The sequence below is a fragment of the Sapajus apella genome, unplaced genomic scaffold (assembly GCF_009761245.1).
Source record: "Sapajus apella isolate SASKATOON/1434 unplaced genomic scaffold, GSC_monkey_1.0 scaffold10, whole genome shotgun sequence".
Taxonomy (NCBI): Eukaryota; Metazoa; Chordata; class Mammalia; order Primates; family Cebidae; genus Sapajus; species Sapajus apella.
The window spans coordinates 33,941,977-33,961,267 of NW_022436950.1; the positions used below are offsets into that span (position 1 = coordinate 33,941,977).

Genomic DNA, 19,291 nt, shown 5'->3' on the forward strand with positions numbered 1-19,291 from the left:
AATAAATTGCATATTACATTCTCCAATTCCATGTTCGTTAAGCCAAAGGGCAAAACATATCAGGAAAATGAATTACTTTTAATATCAAAAATATAATTGTGATCCTTAAATCATTTTTACTCTGTAGTTAAGCACACATTCTTGCCCGTGATTTGCAGATAATAATGAGACGAAGAAACCATTTGGGGAAGCAAATTGTCCTACCAGCTTCTAATTCTTCAGGTCCGTCGTAGGATTTGTCAATGGCAGCTCTAAAGCTCTCATTGCAGCCTCGGCCTCGAACCATGTGCGGACGGGGCCTGTGAAAGGGAAGGTCATTCTTCCGAACCTCAGCCACTGCAGTCTGCAGACTCTCCAAGGAGCTGGACTTTTTCAAACCCAGAGTTGGACCAAAATCTTTGCTTGGAGATTCTGGAAAAGAAAGGGCAAAAGGTCACCCCTCTCCTAATGGGGCAGTGTGGCATAATGCTATTTTTCTAAGAATATTTCTGTCTGGACAGCCCAAAAAAGGGGTGTTAAGTAGGTGGGAGTTTGGGTTATACTCCAGGTTTGCCACCTTTTGTGACCTTGAACAAGTGGTTTGACTTCTCTGAGCCTCTGTTTCCTTTTTTAAAGTTATGATAAGATTTAATATGACTATATGTATATTTCTATGTAGAAATGTATATGCATGTGTCTATATGCACATATACACACATATGAATTTAAAAAGTTGTAGCTATTTATAGAGATTATATGAATGTGAATGAATATGATGTGAGTATACACACACACATACATGCAAACTCACAGACACACATACAAACATACAAGCACCTAACATGATGAGAGCTTCTCTTCATGTCCTGTGCTAGGCACTCCACACATTACAGCTTTTATCATTGCCGTGGTTGCTCATATGATTAGTAAGAAACACACTGGGCATGGAAATAAAAAAACATTGAAGTGACTGTGATTTTTGTAATTTAACACTTTACCTTACTCTACTGGCTATTAATGTATGGTAAATGCAATTTATTTAATCAATCAATCAATCAAGTAAAGCAAGAAAGAAAACAACTTTTCTGTGTCAATGCTATTGTTCTGAATGTATTCCTATTTGGGCATCTAGAAAAGGAGAAACCTTTTATGCAATATAAAATTATAAAACAGAAAATATAGAGCACACCTGAATTTTAATCATCTCTTTTCTGGTGTACAATGTTTTTCATTTATGCGGCCTGCCTTGCCCTGTACCTGCCCCTCTTACTCTATTCCCTGACCTCCATTCTCACCCCCAGCTAGTCTCCCAATTATCAATAACAGGATTAGGTTATATAAACATTAGCACCACAAGGATTATCTTTACGATGGAAGGAATTCTATCAGGGCTCTTGTTTCCACATTCAAAGCTTTTCCACCAGGGCCACAGTTCATGTGCCTTTCCCGTTATGAAGGAGACTACTGTCATGAAGAGGCCATGCTTGCATTTCTGGAAATAAACGACTGTGCCATTTGTCAATAGATGGAGTACCCATTAAGAATTACGTATGCAAAGTACCTACTTCAATGTCTAGCACCTAGCGAGGCTCAATAAATGGCACTACCTTTTATTACTATCGTCACTATTTTTGCTTCTACTATCACTGCTGCTATGAGCACTACTGCAAGCAGCTTAACAGTATTTAGGAAAACAAAAGAAGTACAACATAGGCCTGATGCATATACATAGCCAAGTGAAGTGATATAGCAATACAGGCCTTTTCATATAATCTGAGCATGTTAAAAACAGTCAACATAATGGTAATAATCCCAATAGCTAACAATGCATGAAGTGCTTAGTCTGCGTTAAGCACTATTCTAAATGCCTCGCCCACAATAACTTACTATAATCCTTACAGTTGTGCTACTGGTACTTCTGTTAGCCCCATTTTACAGATTCAGAAGTTGAGGTACACAGCACTGAAATAACTTGTTTAAAGTTACACACTTAACAAGCATCCTGACCAGGAGCTGGGCCAAGGCAGCCTAGCTCCAGGTTTTCTGCTATGTACCATGTACTTTACTGTCTAAAGATGTATTTGGTCTCCACCCTCTATTTGATTATGGTCAAACAGCTTAATTGCCCTACATTTTCCTCATTTATAAAATAAGAATATTAGGCCATATTAACCCTGGGGCCTAGTCCAGTAGGCAAATTGCAAAAATTGGACATGCTTTATAGCTTAGTCATTAACTTACAGGAGACAACTTTGCACTTTGAGTAATCTATAGGATGACAATAAACACTGCATGTTAGAGGTGACAGTGTATATTCAATAAATGCAACAGAGATAAGACTAAGCAAAAAAGATGCAAGAAATTTCAGGGACAAATTTCAAGTATTACTTGCAAGTCATAAATACTGAGAATATGTTACTATTAACTCCAGAGAGAGGCATATATCTTATTCCCAGGAAGGAAGATAAGTTGAAGAAACAGTAATTGAATAAGATCATTTCTGACAAGAAAAAAAAGGCATCACAGAGGTTTGGGGGTATTGAAGCACTAGTAAAAGCTTTGGAGTTTACAGAAAATATTTTATAACATCAATGCCTAGGATGTCTGACGTGAAGTTTGGTGAAAACATGAAGATGAAAACTGAGAAAGCCCTGATTCTCTGTCAACAACAGTAACCATCTTTTATTTATTAATTGCCATTCAGGAGATTACATTAGAGCCCAAACTGTAAGCATTCACGTCAACCTTTAGCAATAAATTCCAGGGAACATGAAAGTGAATAAATTGTCCAAGATAGAAGGCACATTATCTAAAAGGAGCTCATCTGAAGCTCAGCAAGAAGTCATAGCTAAGAAGAAACAAATACACTGTTACTCATTCTAAGCAAACTGAACATTAAGGATTCATGGATTTTGTAAGATTAATAGAGTTGGCAATTAATTCACTCTATATAAATAGAAGTCACAAAGTAGAAATACTAACTGATGTTGGGCAATATTACAACCCAGCCCTACTGGATATGATATATGGTAATATGAGAAGCAAAAAGGGTGGTTGAGTCCTTAGGTTGTAAATGTAGACTCTGGAGTTTTCAAGATTGGAAAAAGAAATTCTATTTATTTCTGGAGAATGCACAGGATGTAGTGGTAGAATAGGGACTGATGTTAGGAAAGAGAACCAAAATCAGGAACGTCCTTACAAGGATTTAGAGGTACAGTGAACTGACTGAACTGGGGCTCTGACAAGGACCTTCACCAGGGGTCACCCTGTCTTTCATATGTTTGAGGGCTCCTAACAGAAGGTCAAGGCTATCTGCCATGAAAGGGATTATAATTTCAATCGATAGTCATTAGTGTTAAATTCCAACAAAACACTTGGAATAAAATATTCTCCCCGTAAAGATTGTATGGAGTACAATAAATTGCCACATTCAATCCCTTCTTCCCTACTCTTATTCTTACCAATTTCAGTTTAGGTGGATGGTGCGTAGAAAATTTTGGAAGATTCACTGTCTATGTCTAGCCTCACCATTTACACAAATCACATTTTTTTTCAAGGCTTTCACTAAAAGCGGGTGTCTCAAGTAGAGCTCTCTTTCAAGTGAGTAATTTTTCAAAATCAAAACCTTAGCCATTTGATCCCATTGAAGTTATCCCAAAATATGATGACTCTTCATATTTTCATCTGTAGCTGATGTGGTATCAGTTGTGGCTTCTACGTTCATGTTCTTTAAGACTGAGATGAACGGATCCTCCCCTCACAAACGTGAGCTCAATATACACAAGGTTCATGAAACAGATGACACACAATTATCGAGGGTGCTAAAAAAAGGATCTCACATGATAAAAATTGTTCTCAAGGTGGTATAATAAAAATATTCTTAATGTCAGCTACCCAGTTTTCTCTTAAAATTATGGTCTCGTATAAAAATGCCACTGAAATACTGTATTTTAAAAAGATATTATAGCACTTTTAAAGCTTCCATCTGTTTCCAAATGAAGGATTGGCTTGACACAGTCCCAGAGTAGAGGAAAATTTCAGGGTCATATCTTCCGGACAAATCAATCCTCAGATACATCCCCTACTACCCTCCATCCCCAAAAATACAGCGTTACGAAAAGAATGAGCACGCACGCGCGAGCGCACTCTCTCTCTCTCTCTCTCACACACACACACACACACACACACACACCCCAAGACTAAAGATTTAAAGAAGCTGTGCCACACAAAATGCCCACGTCACCTGTAGACATAAAAAGGGTGGCAACAGGCCCATGAGAGAGCTACCACCTAGTTGGAGAGGTGCCACTATGAGACTGATTCTTAAGATGCTAGGAAACTGCTGCCCCAGCCTTCCAGGTATTATGGAAAGCCTGATTTCAACATGCTATGAAACAGAAGGTTCTTCCTGGAGGATTGTTTGGATGCAGGCCTCAGTTTCCCTGACTCAGTCTTGGATTCCTGCCTCTGCCTTACAGCTAAGCACTGCTGTTGCTTCTCTAAGGCAGATGATTTGAATCATAGAGAATAAAACTGTCTAGGATGTAGTAGTCAATACTGAATGATTAAAAGGAGGCTGTAGAATATCCAAACATTCCCCGCTCTGCCAATTCCTTCCTGAGTTAATAACCTCTTTGTGCCTCAGTTCCCTTATCTATAAAATTGAGGACAGGAAAAGCATAGAAGAGTCCCTGGCACATGGTGAGTGCTCATAAAGCATTGGTGATCATTACTGTCCCAGTCACTTTTGTACCACCTCTAAACACTTCAACGAGTGAAATCTTAGATTTGTTTCAACCCATCATTGAATTCTTAAACATGACCATGCATTCTACAAAACAGCTAAAAAGGGCTTCATAAAAAATGCTTTCCCTTTTTATTTAAAAAGGGAAAGGACCCCTTAATTTTTTTTCAAACAATGCCTTACATTTCTTCTTTTGACACAGGTATATATATGTTCATCTGCTCATCACATATAGAGGCTATTGTTGGGAAGATTAATAGTGGAGTCATGGTTGCTCTTCTCCTTAGGCTATAATCACTTAATTAGTCTGAGATTTAATTGGCAATGTTTGAGCTTCCCACTTTAGCATTAAAGATCTCTCAATAAAGAATGCCTTAATCCAGAAGACCAGTAATTGGATCTTCCATTATTGATGAAATTGCTTCCAATACACCCATATTAAAAAATGAGAAATTATTTTAGGGAAGGTATTCACTTCCAGATACATGGCAAGTTTTTCTCCCAGCTAGAGCTTTGTAATTAACAAATACTTATGATAAATTAACAATAAATAATGTATTAATTTGTACATTTCAATAACATCAATGGCCCTCAAGGCACTTAGTGAAAATTAATTAAGTTAGAGTCCTTCCTTCTAAAATAAAGGGATTGTGCCCCATAGTAAATTAGGGATCAAGATTATTATAATGCCATCCAGGGGTCACAGCATGAAACCTGGAATGAAAATTTGTCAAGATAGCTTGCTTTTATTATCAATATGGCCTTGCCTTATTATGAGCAGCCAACTTGGACAAACGAAATAGAAATGCCTTACCTGCTGCTTGGGGAGCTGTGACATGAAATTAATAAATGTAAAATTCTTTGAATACAAAATTATCATAAATTCCAAGTAGGAGTCACAATACCACTTTATTCTCCCACACATTTCACTTTGACTTTTCATTTTAGATTACATTTACTGAAAATTTTGTATGTTTAATTTTTTTAAGTAGATTTCCTAGAGGCAAAATGTCTTATATGCTTTACTTGATATCATTGCAAATCCATTAGCCTTTAAAAAATTCTCCATAATATCCAAATGTATAATTTCTTGTTATGCTATCTGTGTTAACTGTGTTCATAATGGGCCTAATTACCTTCTTGCCTATCACAGTGTTCCAAATATTGATCATCATTCCAAGCTTATCACAGTGCCCTGTTTCCTATTCATTACCATAGGTCATAATACAATTTGGCTTTACATTATCTGCTGTCATTTGGGTCTCAGTTCTTTTACTGGCAATTTCCAAGTTCTCCAAGAGTGGAATTTTTCTTTTAAGCCTCACAAATCCCAGGGTCTTTTATCATTTCCTGAAATTCACATCAAAATGTTCAATAATGAACTTCTCATTAAGATTCATACATTTGCATAATCTCCCCTACCCTATCTCCAAACACTGTATTTTAAAGTGAAACTATCCAGAGAAAATATGGGAAGATTATGTGAACAAATAAATTCCTTGATTATGAGTATAGGCATGGCCCTTCAAGTGTCTTTAAATGTTTGCCAACTACTGCTCTATACACTTTAATTTTCTTTACTAAAAATTCTGTATTTTACAAACTAATAGTCAAAATTTTATGCCAAGTTTAGGTTTCCTTCCTGGACTCAAATTATGTCCCCAAAATGTAATAAATAGTGAATTCATTACACCAAAAATATTCTCATGACATTTTTCTTTCTTTTTCATTTTTTCTCTATCTTACAGATAAGAAAATGTATTCTATGGTTCAACTTAGTAAACTATTTCTAAAAATACATATATAACCTTATCTGTGGGTAGATTCTGTTAGGGCAACTGAAGAACCCAGACAACACCACTCCCAACAGCCTGGTTTGTTTTAATCTTTTTTGTTTTCATTCTTTCTTCCTTAGAAAGACTCTACCGGAATAAAGACAAACAAACAAAACAAAACAAAAAAACAAACAAAAAGCTGCGTTCAGAAAAAATAACTGAAAAAATAGGTACACAGCATTGGTCTCCACAAGAGAAATTTGGGTACTTACAGGAAAACACTATCTTTATTATTTAAATAAGTAACAGAATACTCATTTGAGGGTCAAATAAACGGACCAGAATGGGAAACTTTCCTACCTGTGATAGAGAATCAAAAAACGTTACCTACCTTTCCTAGACTTATTGATTTTTGTATCCTCAGTACAGAGATCTACTACACAAATATTTGTTGTAGGAAAAAAGGAACATGAAGGTAAAGGGTAGTAACGACACTGGGATGCCCCTTTTCTTCAGTGCTGTGAGGCTGAACAAAGTTTTCCCTGGAGAAACACAGCCCACAATTGCTTCACTTCCTCAAAGCCCACATTCAGCTTCCTCTTCTTTGTGAATACAGCCCTTAGGTTTTTTTTTTTTTTTTTCGTACTTTCAATGATTTAATAATTTCTGCCCTACCTATAATTATTCACTCATCTTCTCTATATTTTGCCTTTCTTTTCATACTAGCTGTTCCTTTTGCTCACGTTATCTTTGTAATATTAACCTTTTCTGCCATTTCCACCTCATGTGTGCTTTCAATAGCCTTATTTTTTACCTACTGCCAAGAACACCTTTATTTGTCTTCCAGCTTCTCCTCTCCTTGTGAATGTGGGTAACAGGCTTTATATTCTAAACACAGACCATCGCAGTGATTTCTCCCCTTCTTTTCTTTTACCATTAACTCTTCGTATGTCTTGGGAAAACAGCACATATTTCTTCTGCTTTTGATTGTTGAGTGGTTTATATCTTTATGTGGGCTGTATATTATAATAATCTCAAAATAAGGCATAATATTAAGAATTTTAATGTTTCCTCAAAAGCCACTAGTATAACATAAAAGGTCAAAGTTTGATTGACTTCTTGGAGGGTACATACATGAACATATCTTTACATGTTGTATAGCCTGGGCACCTGTATTTTTAAGGTCAAACACTATTTTTATAATTTTTTGTATTTTCCCCTTTTTATACCTATCTGATTATACTGGAAAAAAGAGCATTTCAATTCTCCATTACTGAGTTATTTACAGAACTGATAGAAAGTGAGGTTTTTCAGTTTCATGTTCATATGAATATCAATTTATTTGTAGATATACTTTAAACAAGGTTTCAATCTAATGTTAAAATGTCAAGCCAAAATCAAGTCAGCTGTTGGCAATTGTTTACTGGGTACTTTTTGTGGCTCATAACTGTGCTTGGCCCTAAAAGGAATGGAAGATAAATGTGCCTATAACTAACATTTCCCGTGGCTTTCTAATTTACTAATTTTTTCCTGTACAAAGTAAAGTCAAATCACATACAAGTGATCTTACCCAAATTCAACTGCATGTTCATGATGAGAGAAAACTAGAAAAGTGGTGGGAGGATGGGCAAGATAAAATAACTTAATGAGAGCAATTTCACTTACCTTCCCTATCAATGAGAGTGTGCCCTTGTGGGGCTGTGGGGGAGGGAACAGAAGTTTGGAGAAATGACTTGTTCTCTGCCGGTCTTTGCTTGCCTCTCACATGCTGAGCATCTCACCACCCTGAGTATGATTCCTATGTTTCAAGATTTATAGTTTTCATGTATGTCTCAGTTAATTTTGGCTGCTATAACAAAAATACCACAGACTGGGTGGCCTATAAACAATGGACATTTCTCACAGTTCTTGAGGCTGGGAAGTTAAAGAGGTGCTAACAGATTTGATGTCTGGTGAGGGCCTGCTTCCTGGTCCACAGATGCCTGTCTTCTTACTGTGTCTTCACATGGTGGAAGGGGCAAGGGAACTCTCTGGGGCCTTTTTTTTTTACAAGGAAACTAATCCCATTCATGAGGGCTCTACTACAGCTCTCTGCACCAGCAGAGATGGCATTGTGTGGATGCCACCAAAGTTGCTGCCTGTGCCCTCTGGATGCGTAATCACTGTGACCCATGCAACACTGGGTCCCACTGAAGCTTCACCTGGGATGTTCAAGCAATTTGACACTACAGCACAAGGAACAGAACCTGTGGTGTTTGGCTGTCCTGTGCAGCATGAACTGAGGTCCTGAGGCCACCAGCAGCCCTTCCTTTGACCACTCTGTCTCCAGGGCCCTTGCACTCTAGGCCTGTTGGTAGGAAGGACTGTTTTGATAATCACTGAATTGCCTTCAGAGTCATTCTTGCATTGTCCTGGAGAATAGCTCCTGGTTTCTGTTGAGATGGCTGATCCATACTAACCTTCTTTTCAAACAGTTGCTTGACCACATCCTTAGTGTTATTTCCCAAACAGGCTTTTTCAGACTTTTCAATATGGATATGCTGAGAATTATCTAAATCTTTAAGCTCTGCTTCCTTTTTGATGGGAAATTCCAAGCTTAAGTCATTTTTCTCATCTTGCAGGCAGAAAAAGCCAGGCTGTGCCTAAGGGTTCAGATAACCTATCTACAATTACATTAATTAAATATGCCATCTGGATGTTAGAGAAACCTGGGGACTTTGCTTACAAATACCTTCAGCTAAATACCCAATTTCATCACTTACAAGTTCTATCTTCCATAAAACACTAGAATACCAACACATTTCAGCAAAGTTCTTTGCCACTTCATATCAAGAACGTTTTCTCCAGTTTTCATGAATAACATGTTCCCCATTTCCATCTGAGACCTCATAAGAATGGTCTTTATCATCTATATTTCCACCAACTTTCTATTCAGGATTATTTGGGCATTCTCTAACAAGACTGAGAGATTGAGGCTTTCTTTACCACTCCCTTCTTGTGATGGTGGTGGCGTTTTTTGTTGTTGTTGCTTTTTTTTGTTTGTTTTTGTTTTTCTTTGGAACCCTTGCCAGAATCATCTTTTAAAAGTCCAGTCATGACAATGTAGGCTTTTTTTTTTTTAGCATGCACTTAAAAACTCTTTCAGTCTCCACCCATCACCCAGTTTCAAAGCTGTTTCCATATTTTTAGGTATCTGTTATACCATCATTTTACTTCTTGGTACCAATTTTTACCTTAGTCCATTTGGGAAGTTAGAACGAAATTTCATAAACTGGCTTATAAACAACAGAAATAGATTTCTCCACTGTTCTGGAGGTTGGGAAGTGCAAGATCAAGGCACAGATACAGTGCCTGTTGAGGACCTACTTCCTGGTTCATAGATGGCTATCTTCTTGCTGAATCATCATGTGGAAGAGCTTTCTGGGACCTCTTTTATGAGAGCACTAAATGTATTCATGAGGGTTCCAGCATCATGACCTAATCAATTCTCAAAGGCCACACCTCCTAATACCAACATATTGTAGGGCAGGATTTCAATGTATGAGTTTTGGAGGGACACAAACATTTCTTCTACAACAATGTGTCACTATCTTTAAACACAAGCCAACTATTTCATCTGATGTTTGACTGATGAAAGCTATCTCTTTGAAACAGTAATTTTGTATTCTCTATGGTGAATTGAGGGGATTTCCACTAGCATTTTGTGATTTCCCTTCACATTCCTGAGAGGCAGTGCCTCAGTGCTATATCTCATGTAAATTTCAGAACAAACACTCAACTCTCTCCCAATTCTTCTTTTAAGTTCCCTGAGAGTGCAGACAAGGAAATATCATCCTATTGACTTGGCAAGGCTACTCAGATGCTACATGAGGCTTTCCTGGTCTGACAAATCTTGAGCTGAAATTCCTCCCATTTGCTGCCTTAGAAATAAAAGATTAAACACCTAGTTTAGTCAAAGACATTCTAGTCTATGTGTAGAGCAAAGATAAACACGCATGAAATTATAATACCAGAGAATGTAGAGGAGATCCTTAAAGCTCAAGAAGAATCCACCTGAGGGCAATATAAGTCCCTAAATTTTAGAAAATAAATTGTTTGTACATTCTGCTGGATCTATCTGGATACATATTTCCAATGGTTACCTGTTTACTCAGCTAATTAATTGCGTCTTTGGCATTCGCTAATACTTTACTCTTTAAAGCAATTGCTATTACAAGCACAGTCTGACATAAGACATCTTGGGTTTTCTTAGTCTATTTTCTGCTGCTGTAACTGAATACCTGAGAATGGGTAATATATAAAGAAAAAAATGATTTCTTTTAGTTCTAGAGCCTGGGGAGGCCAAGGTCTAGGGGCCACATCTGGTGAGGACCTTCTTGCTGGTGGGGACTCTCTGCAGAGTCCCAAGGCAGCACAGGGCATCACACATTGAGGGGACTCATGACAGATGGTAAAACTAGTTTTTATAACACACTATTCTTGTGATTACTAACTCACTCCCCCAATAACCCATTAATCTATCAATCCATGAATGGTTAATCTGCTAATCTATAAATGGGTTAATGGTGGCAGAGCCCTCATGACTTAGTCATCTCCCAAAGGTTCCACCTCTCTCCACACTGCTGCATTGGGAGCTATGTTTCCAGTACATGAACCTGTGGGGGACACATTCAACCATAGCAGTGTTATGCCCCAGCTACACTCATATACAGTGTTACTCTAGATGAGGCTCTTCTCTCTCAGTACCTCAGTTTCCTTATCTGTAAAATAGAGATTGTGATAGAACCTCCTTTATGGGGTAGTTGAAAAATTATCTGATACAGAACTTTGAACATGATACCTGGCACACAGCAAATATTCAGTAAATGTCACCTCTTATAGTTTTTTTGGGGGAACAAAACTTACACCCTTTAGGAGGATTCTCTATAATCAACAGAATGGCAAGAGGATTTCTGCCTCCCCATACATACATTGTAGGACAGGGTCATTACTAGATCTGAATTTTCACTCTTTATTCAAAACTTCTAATTATTTTGGTCTAAGATTTCTTATCACTTTTCAAATCGTCTTCTATCTCCTTCACTTCTACCAGTAGTCCAAATAAGCTTTCTTCTTTCTTGCAAAGATATTTTTCATAAAGAAGTAAAATGCTAAAATAACCATGCCAGGGACAGCAAGTAAATAACTGGTTAGCTTCTTTCACTCTTCTCAATCAGACTAACCCATGACACCATCAACAAAATTACAAATCAGACAAGGTCATGGACTTTTGGGATCATTGGCCAACAGGTATCTCTGCAAACAGTGTACCAAGAATGCTGATATAGAGCATAGTTAAGGGCTGGAGTGCTTTAAACTTGCAGAAGTCAGAGAAAAGAAAGCACAGTGTGATTTTGAGTCACTGGGTAAGACTTCATGAATGATGTAGGACATACCCTTGAAGATGGATTGTATAGAGGGAAGAGAAGTAGGAGGTGGACAGGCACACCACTTAGAGAGAAAGGCATGAGGAAAAGTCCAAACATGTCTACTGGGGCATGGGGACACAGGGACCATGGAGTGACTAGTAATAAAAAGCAATGTGGTAGAGATTGGTTGGAAATAAACATAGGTAGAAAGGATAAAATAAGACACAAAGGGCTTTGAAATCTGGCTAAGAAGGCAAGGCCCAAATTAGAGGACAATAGAAAGCCATTAAGGGTTTTACCAGAGGAATCACTCAATATTAATATTTTGAGAAAAAATAATGTGGAAGGCATACATAGAATAAATTACAGGGAAGGGAGAGTGCTATATTTTGCAGCAATGGAAATCATTGCTAATAAAATCCCTTGCACTTTCTTTCTTTCTTTTTACAATTTCAAATTTCTTCTAATTTCTTCATATACATTTTTAGCATGGTTAGTCATCTGTCCTCAAAATGAACAGAACTGTTTTCCCCAGGTTCTTCTCTGATGAGGAGAAAGAAGGTGTAGAAACATATCTTAGTGCACTTGGGAGGCAGGAGGTGCTACAGGTTGTGTGTCTGGGTGGACAGGACGGGGGCACTGCCTACCACCCGTAGGCTTCCTTCTGGCATGGCTCAGTTATGACTGTCATGGCCAGACCCTTTGCTATCTTGTAAGCATGCTTTACTATACTTGGTAATATATAATGATTAATGGGCAGTAAAACTAATAACATGGGGACACACAAAATAAATGAGGTGGCAAATATGAAAAGAAAGTACCACTTAATGTTGTTGTGAAATCTGACAGCAGACTGGAGTTTCCCAATAATTCAGCCTGAGGAATCTTTGCCAGCGGGAAACAAGGTTACAAGAAGGTGATATTTCCATTAATAACCTTCCCTCAGGGAAGTCTATGATCAGTGTTTCCTGCACTGACATTCTTGCTGGGTTGTACTGAGGTGCCAGGGTACATGGAAACACTGCCTTGCTCCACCTCAGAGAAGCACACGGAGAAACAGCAGGAGTGTCACAACTCTCCAGTTGTCCTAAAGCGTCTCTCTTTTCTCCTGCTAGTGCTGACATCCATTCTTTTTCCAACCTGGCACCCATTATTCTATCTAAAATGAGCATCTTGACTTTCCTTGGCATACTATGCCTCCTCAGCTCTCATTCGGTGTGCCTACGACCCAGACATGACTAATCAGCGCATTTCTTCCCCATGGTGAGCTCAGGGACAGGCTACTGACACACACATGGCTAACTAGGACTAAGTGTGGTAGAGTGAAAAGTCTTTGTTACTGGGGTTACTGGGAGAATACAAGCCTGGAGCTTCTGGCAGCCATCTTACTTTTCCATAAGAATCAAGTCTAAAGAGAGGAAACGGAACTGCATGACAGAGTACTATTGACATGGAGATCCTGGGTGCAGCTACATTTCTTTGTGGATGTTCGTCTGAACTTTTTAGTTGCCATGAGTCAACAAATCGTCTTTGCAAAACTAGTTTGAAATTGTTTTCTTTCCATTGTCACCCACAGTCTTGACTTAGTATTCTATTCTATTCTCCAATCTCTCATCCACATAACAATCCATGTTACCACCAGTTCTTTCTACTCAGGTCAGACACTTGGGGAACAGGGAAGACTGCTAGTGAAGGAATGGTCAGTACAGAGCTGACCACACCAGTGAGAGCTGTGTCTGACACCAGCTTAGAGACAGGCATGTTCTAGTTTGTTCCTGCATGGATTTTACAAGTGACAAATCTTCTACATTGAGAAGAGTTTTATTACATTGGTTTGCTCACCTTGACCCGACTCCTTTGTGAAGAGAGGACCATTCTCCAGACCATTAGTAATAAGTAGAAACATACTGCCAATTGTTAAACAATTTAGAAAAATAGAATGGCTTTCAAAAAGAGAAGTAAAATCAATTCTTGCTATGGTTGACCAGGGGTTCAAACAACCTATCTACAATTACATTAATTAAATATGTTGTCTGGGTTTTAGAGAAATCAGAGGAAACCTGACATCACTTTTAAGAGCTGGTTGCTCCCATAGGTATTCTCATGACTAATCAACAGAGGCCTCTCATTTAGGAGGAGACCACCTGTCTCCCAGGAAGGGGGTGTCTGTTTTTGGAGAAGGGTTTGTGTTTTATCAATGTGTCTGTTTTAAATTTCCCTTTCACAGAAATTTCCAGACAAACTGTGATTAGAAACTTTTCTGTAAATTAACTTTAAGGAAATGATGGACTAAAAGCAGCCTAGGGTACTAAACAACAAAGATTTGATGTAGGAGGCATGTTCAGTGTAGACTTGGATTCAGAAGACTTAGAATCTAAGGAAGTTATATAATCTCTCGGGGCTTCAGACTCTAGATCAGTAAAAGTGGGATAATGGAAAAAATCATATTGATGATGATAATGATGATGATAAAAACAGCAGCAGCCATCACTGTACCAGGCACATTCTTTTATACATATTATCTCATTTAATTATATGAGGTATACACTAATGTTATCCTCATTTTATAGTTGAGAAAATTGAGGCACATACAAAGCAACTTGTCCAATAGGGACGCCAATTTCATAAGTTTTTATTATGATCAGATGAAATTACATACGCAAAAAAATTCACAAAGCTGCAATATACTCTATATACATGTCATATGTTGCTACTGATAAAAAAAAAAAAGGTATTTCCCTCCACATCTGCAGGATGTGGACTCAGCTCATCAAAAGATAACATGAGTATCTATTTGTGAACACCGCTTTCAAGGACCAAGCAATCTACATGAAAGTCAAAACACAAAACTCAAAAGCAAGGTGGGATGTGAAGATACAGAGGGAGTGGTGGAAGTCAGAGGAGAAAATGATGACTCTAGGTTGAAATAGACCCGTGGAATATGAGCAGCATCAGACAGAGATGGCTACAGAGACAGAGTGGGCGAGAGCTGAGAACATCGGCCTGCAAAGAGACAGCAAGCCCCGCCATGTGTCCACTGCAGAGTGCTCATTGGGCCTGGGAGTATAGGAATGAGGCTGAACAGAGAGAATGGGAAAGCCAAGAAGGACCTTAGTGGGCAGATGAACACGTTTATGACACCCACTGGCAATAAGGAGTCTCTGAAGTCTGTGATCCTGGATCCAAACATAGCCACTCTAAAACGCTTGGACAACAGGCAAGGCAGGGACTTCTATCTATACTGGACCCTAGGTAGGATTCAATTGCTGTAAGTGGGTGTTGCCTCAGTACCCTAAACTGGGTTGGCTGAACAACAACAACAATAATAATAATGATAGCCAGTCTTTATTTAGAACTTACCATGGTATGATCTCTGTGCCAAATGGTTTGCATTGTCTTGACAGCCCCACAGAGGGGGTACTAGCATTACCTGCTTTTTATAAATGTTAGCCTCCCAAAACAGAAGCCACAGTTCTGCCCCACACATCGCAGAACCTGTTTTACTTTTCATTATTACTTATAATAAAAATATAAAAATGCAAGGCTTTTCTAAAAAGGGTTTATATCAAAAAAAGGAAGGAACATTGGTTCACTGCTAATACTCCCACACAAAAAAAATGTTTTGTGCTTATTTTAAAATCAACTTTTGAGCAATGTGTCATATTTTTATATTCCCTGCCTTGTTCTGGGTAAAAATTTAGGAAGGAGCTTGTGAAGCATCATTAAATAGTTTTTCCCATCATCTGATGACTGAGTTATTGGCACTAGCTATAGCCATGGGGGGAAAAATAAATGTTTATGATGATTTAAAAGACCAATTACAAGCCTTTGCCTTATTCCTTATTCAGCATCCTGCATGGCATGTAAAAATGGCAATGAAAAAAAAAATACTACATTTGAAATTTTAGCTGAGCAGAATGTCAGTTTTCAGTTACATTAAAAGAATAAAAAACATTAGGATACCATTAACAGTTTCAGAGTAATGGAGGCAAAGTAGGATTGTTTTCTATTATTATTATTACTGCCATTAATGGGTCAGAGCCTTCCAAGGGAGTAAGGCTGGGGACAACCCAGACACTTTCAATAGAGCATTAACTCTTTCAGGTCAAAAGGGGCCCATTTAGAGGACTGCAGCAGTCATTTAATAAATGACACCCTTGTGGCCTCAAAGAATTTATCTCCTGTCTAAACAGTCTTGCTTACACATTTCTATTTTCTGTATTCTATTCTAACAAATATTCCAGTAGAGAAAAGGTTAATTTGCAGATAATTATTTAGGAGGGAGGAAGGGAGGGAATATTTTTTAAAGCAGAAAAACAAAAACAACCCGTCACAGTGCATCAATCACCGTGTGCAAATCTGGAAAAGGATAATGAACCTTATGAAGTAACAGAATTAAGCTGAAAAATTAGAGGTGCAAGATGGAACGATTTTCTTTCAAGGAAAGTACTTGGTGAAATAATTTTTTCCTCTTTGTTCGCTTTGTGTAGTTTATATGTGACTAAGAACAGCTAATCCTGTCTCTTTTCAAACGTTAATGTCAGCTACTAGAATAATCTGCTTTCTTGATTTAATTGCATAGTTTAACCTCTGACATAACCTTTTAATTCACACCATGACAGCCAACCTTACAGAAAGTTTTTCTAGAAATCTGAGTAACTTCCCCAAGGTAAGAGCTGCTTTCCCTCTTGTGGGGGTAGAGGGGAGCCTTCTGCCCAAGATCATCAAATTCACCAGCTGCTCTGGGTGAAAAGGCTGCTGGCTTACTTCAGGGACGAGGGCAGTGTATTAGAATGGCTGGTACAGTAAAAGCTGGCTGCACAACAATGTGAATGTATTCAACACTACTGAACTGTATACTTAAAAATGATTACAATGCTAAATTTTGTTTCTGTATATTTTACTATTTTTAAAAAATTTAAATTCTACACGCTGTTATTCAAAAGGAGTATGATCCAGAATATTGATCAGACCACAGTTTGGGTAATGAAAATGTTCAGGTCCATTTTGATTCAAACAAGGTCATAGAAAAAGAAAAGTCTAAACATTATGCTGCTGTTTAGTGAATTGAATTGCATTTAGGGACTTGAATTCATAAGGCTGTTTGAGCTTGGGCAACAAAGTGATACTCCTTCTATACAAAATAAAAAAAAAAAAATTAGCCAGGCATGGTATTGAGTGCCTGTGGTCCCAGCTGCTCAAGAGGCCGAGGCAGGAGGATCCCTTGAGCCCAGGAGGTCGAGGCTGCAGTTAAGCCATGTTTGCACGATTGCACTCCAGCCTGGGAGACAGAGTGAGGCTGTCTGAAAAAAAAAACAAACAAAACAAAACAAAATCTTTGGCTTCTTGAATTGCTAAAACAGAGATCTCTAGCTATAGGAGTAGTGTAAGAATTCTCACACTCTGAAGGGGTTGGTTCGTATATTGTCAACAAAAACCTGAAAGAACCAGTCCTTCAAGGCCAGGTGCACTGGCTCCTGTAATCCTAGCACTTTAGGAGGCCGAGGTCGGTGGATCACCTGAGGTCAGGAGTTCAAGACCAGCCTGGCCATCATGGAGAAACCCCATCTTAAAAAAAAAAAGAATCAGTCCTTCAAGATGAATTCTGAGTAGCTAATTGGGCCTTTATTTAAGATAGAGCCAAGCAGCCATTTGCCGAATAGAGTTTATACACTCTCTTACTCTGGGTTCCCCAAAACGCCACACCTTTTTAACTCTGGAACTTTCAGAGCTCACCTGAACTAATCAATCATAGCTCACCTGCCTCAGGCAATCAGGATTCCACTGTATCAACCAGTCAGGGCTCAGCTGTAGTGATCACTCAGAACTAAGCAAGGTTGAATCTCTCATTTGCATAAACAGATCTGATTGGGAACGTGGGTGGGAACTTCTACTACAAAACCCAAAGTGTCTTTTTGTTCTCTGGAATACTGCATCTCCCCAGTTTGCTAATTGCTCACTGGAACAAGGTCTCTTTCCTCCACCTTCCTTTTCAGAGAACTTTTGTATGCAACATGAAGACCAGACAATGACTTAGGCAGTGTGGGACCTATATCTAGTTGAGTTTGGGCTTTTTTTTTGCTTTTTTTTTTTTTGAGATGGAGTTTCCCCTCTTCTTGTCCAGGCTGGAGTGCAATGACATGATCTTGGCCCACTGCAACCTCTTACTTCCAGGTTCAAGTGATTCTCCTGCCTCAGCCTCCCCAATAGCTGGGATTACAGGTGCTTGCCACCATGCCTGACTAATTTTGCATTTTTAGTAGAGACAGGGTTTCTCCATGTTGGTCAGGTCAGTCTTGAACTTCTGAGGAGATTGGGCCATTTTTATAAAACTGAAAGAAGATAAAATCTTCTGATGATGTTTCAGCCCTGATTTATACTTTTTCAAATTCTTGGGAAAGCGTCTTCTATTTCAGCAATCTAAGAAACATGATTTGGGGAAACTAACAGAAAGAAATTTAAGTGTGTGTGTGTGTGTGTGTGTGTGTGTGTGTGTGTGTGTGTGTGGTGTGTATTTTTAAAAGTTAAGTCACTGGACTACCTGAAGAGGAGACAAATATTAAGAATCACTTATAAACATCACTTGAATTAATGAGTAGCTAGCTTCTTAAAATGCTAGGGCAGTTTCTGGCAATAGGTAGTATGAGAATACTGGAATATACTATTATCAAGAATGAAAAGAAAGAGACCAGGAAGATGAAGTAATAATCCAAGTACCATCAAATATTATTTTGGGTCAAAGTTCTCTGCAAAGTAATACAAAGTGATGATGGGGGGAACATCTCCTCATTCAGTATTTCTCTTTTGTTGATGCTTTTGTTTACATTATTTCAATAGCCTTTTATATCTTGGATTTTTCTTCCTTGGTGAAATGATCACTCTTTGCTTATGTAACCTCCCTAATGCTGTACAGAGTTTTGCTGCATGATCAAATAAAAAGAGGGCTAGCGTTGAAAAAAGAAAATTTGTTTAAACAAACATTTTTGATAGTTAGAAAATGAATGGGAAATTTTCAACAAAGTGAACAAAAGCTACTGATGTGCATAAGTTAAAACCAGGAAGCCACACAAGTAGAATTAGTCTCTTTTTGTCCTCATCTTCAACTACAAGGCATTCTCATCTACTCATGCATTTCAGGGGTAAATCACATATACAATTTCTTTCTCTTCTTCTTTTTTATGGAAAAATAGGTACTTTTAGTGTAGACCACCTGCCCAGGAGTTTCATCACTGGGCTATCTGAAGATGAAATGGTTTTGATTTGCTGATTGATACAAAACAGTTTCCTGCCTTGTGAGTACAAGTTATAGTGTCTCAGAAAAGTAAAGTACTGACATTCTGGAACATTTTTACTATATTTTGTACAAATAAATCTACGATGCAAAG

The 19,291-nt window shown here is 38.2% G+C and overlaps 1 protein-coding gene across 2 annotated transcripts in view; it reads right to left on the reverse strand.

Moving 5' to 3' along the window:
• The window catches only part of PARD3B (par-3 family cell polarity regulator beta), a 1,108,767-nt gene that overhangs the window by 345,946 nt on the left and 743,530 nt on the right, over positions 1–19,291 (reverse strand). For both annotated transcript variants that reach the window (XM_032277671.1, XM_032277670.1), the window contains one exon: positions 205–411. In XM_032277671.1, the coding sequence (XP_032133562.1) occupies positions 205–411 (207 nt within the window). The remainder of the gene's footprint in view (positions 1–204; positions 412–19,291) is intronic.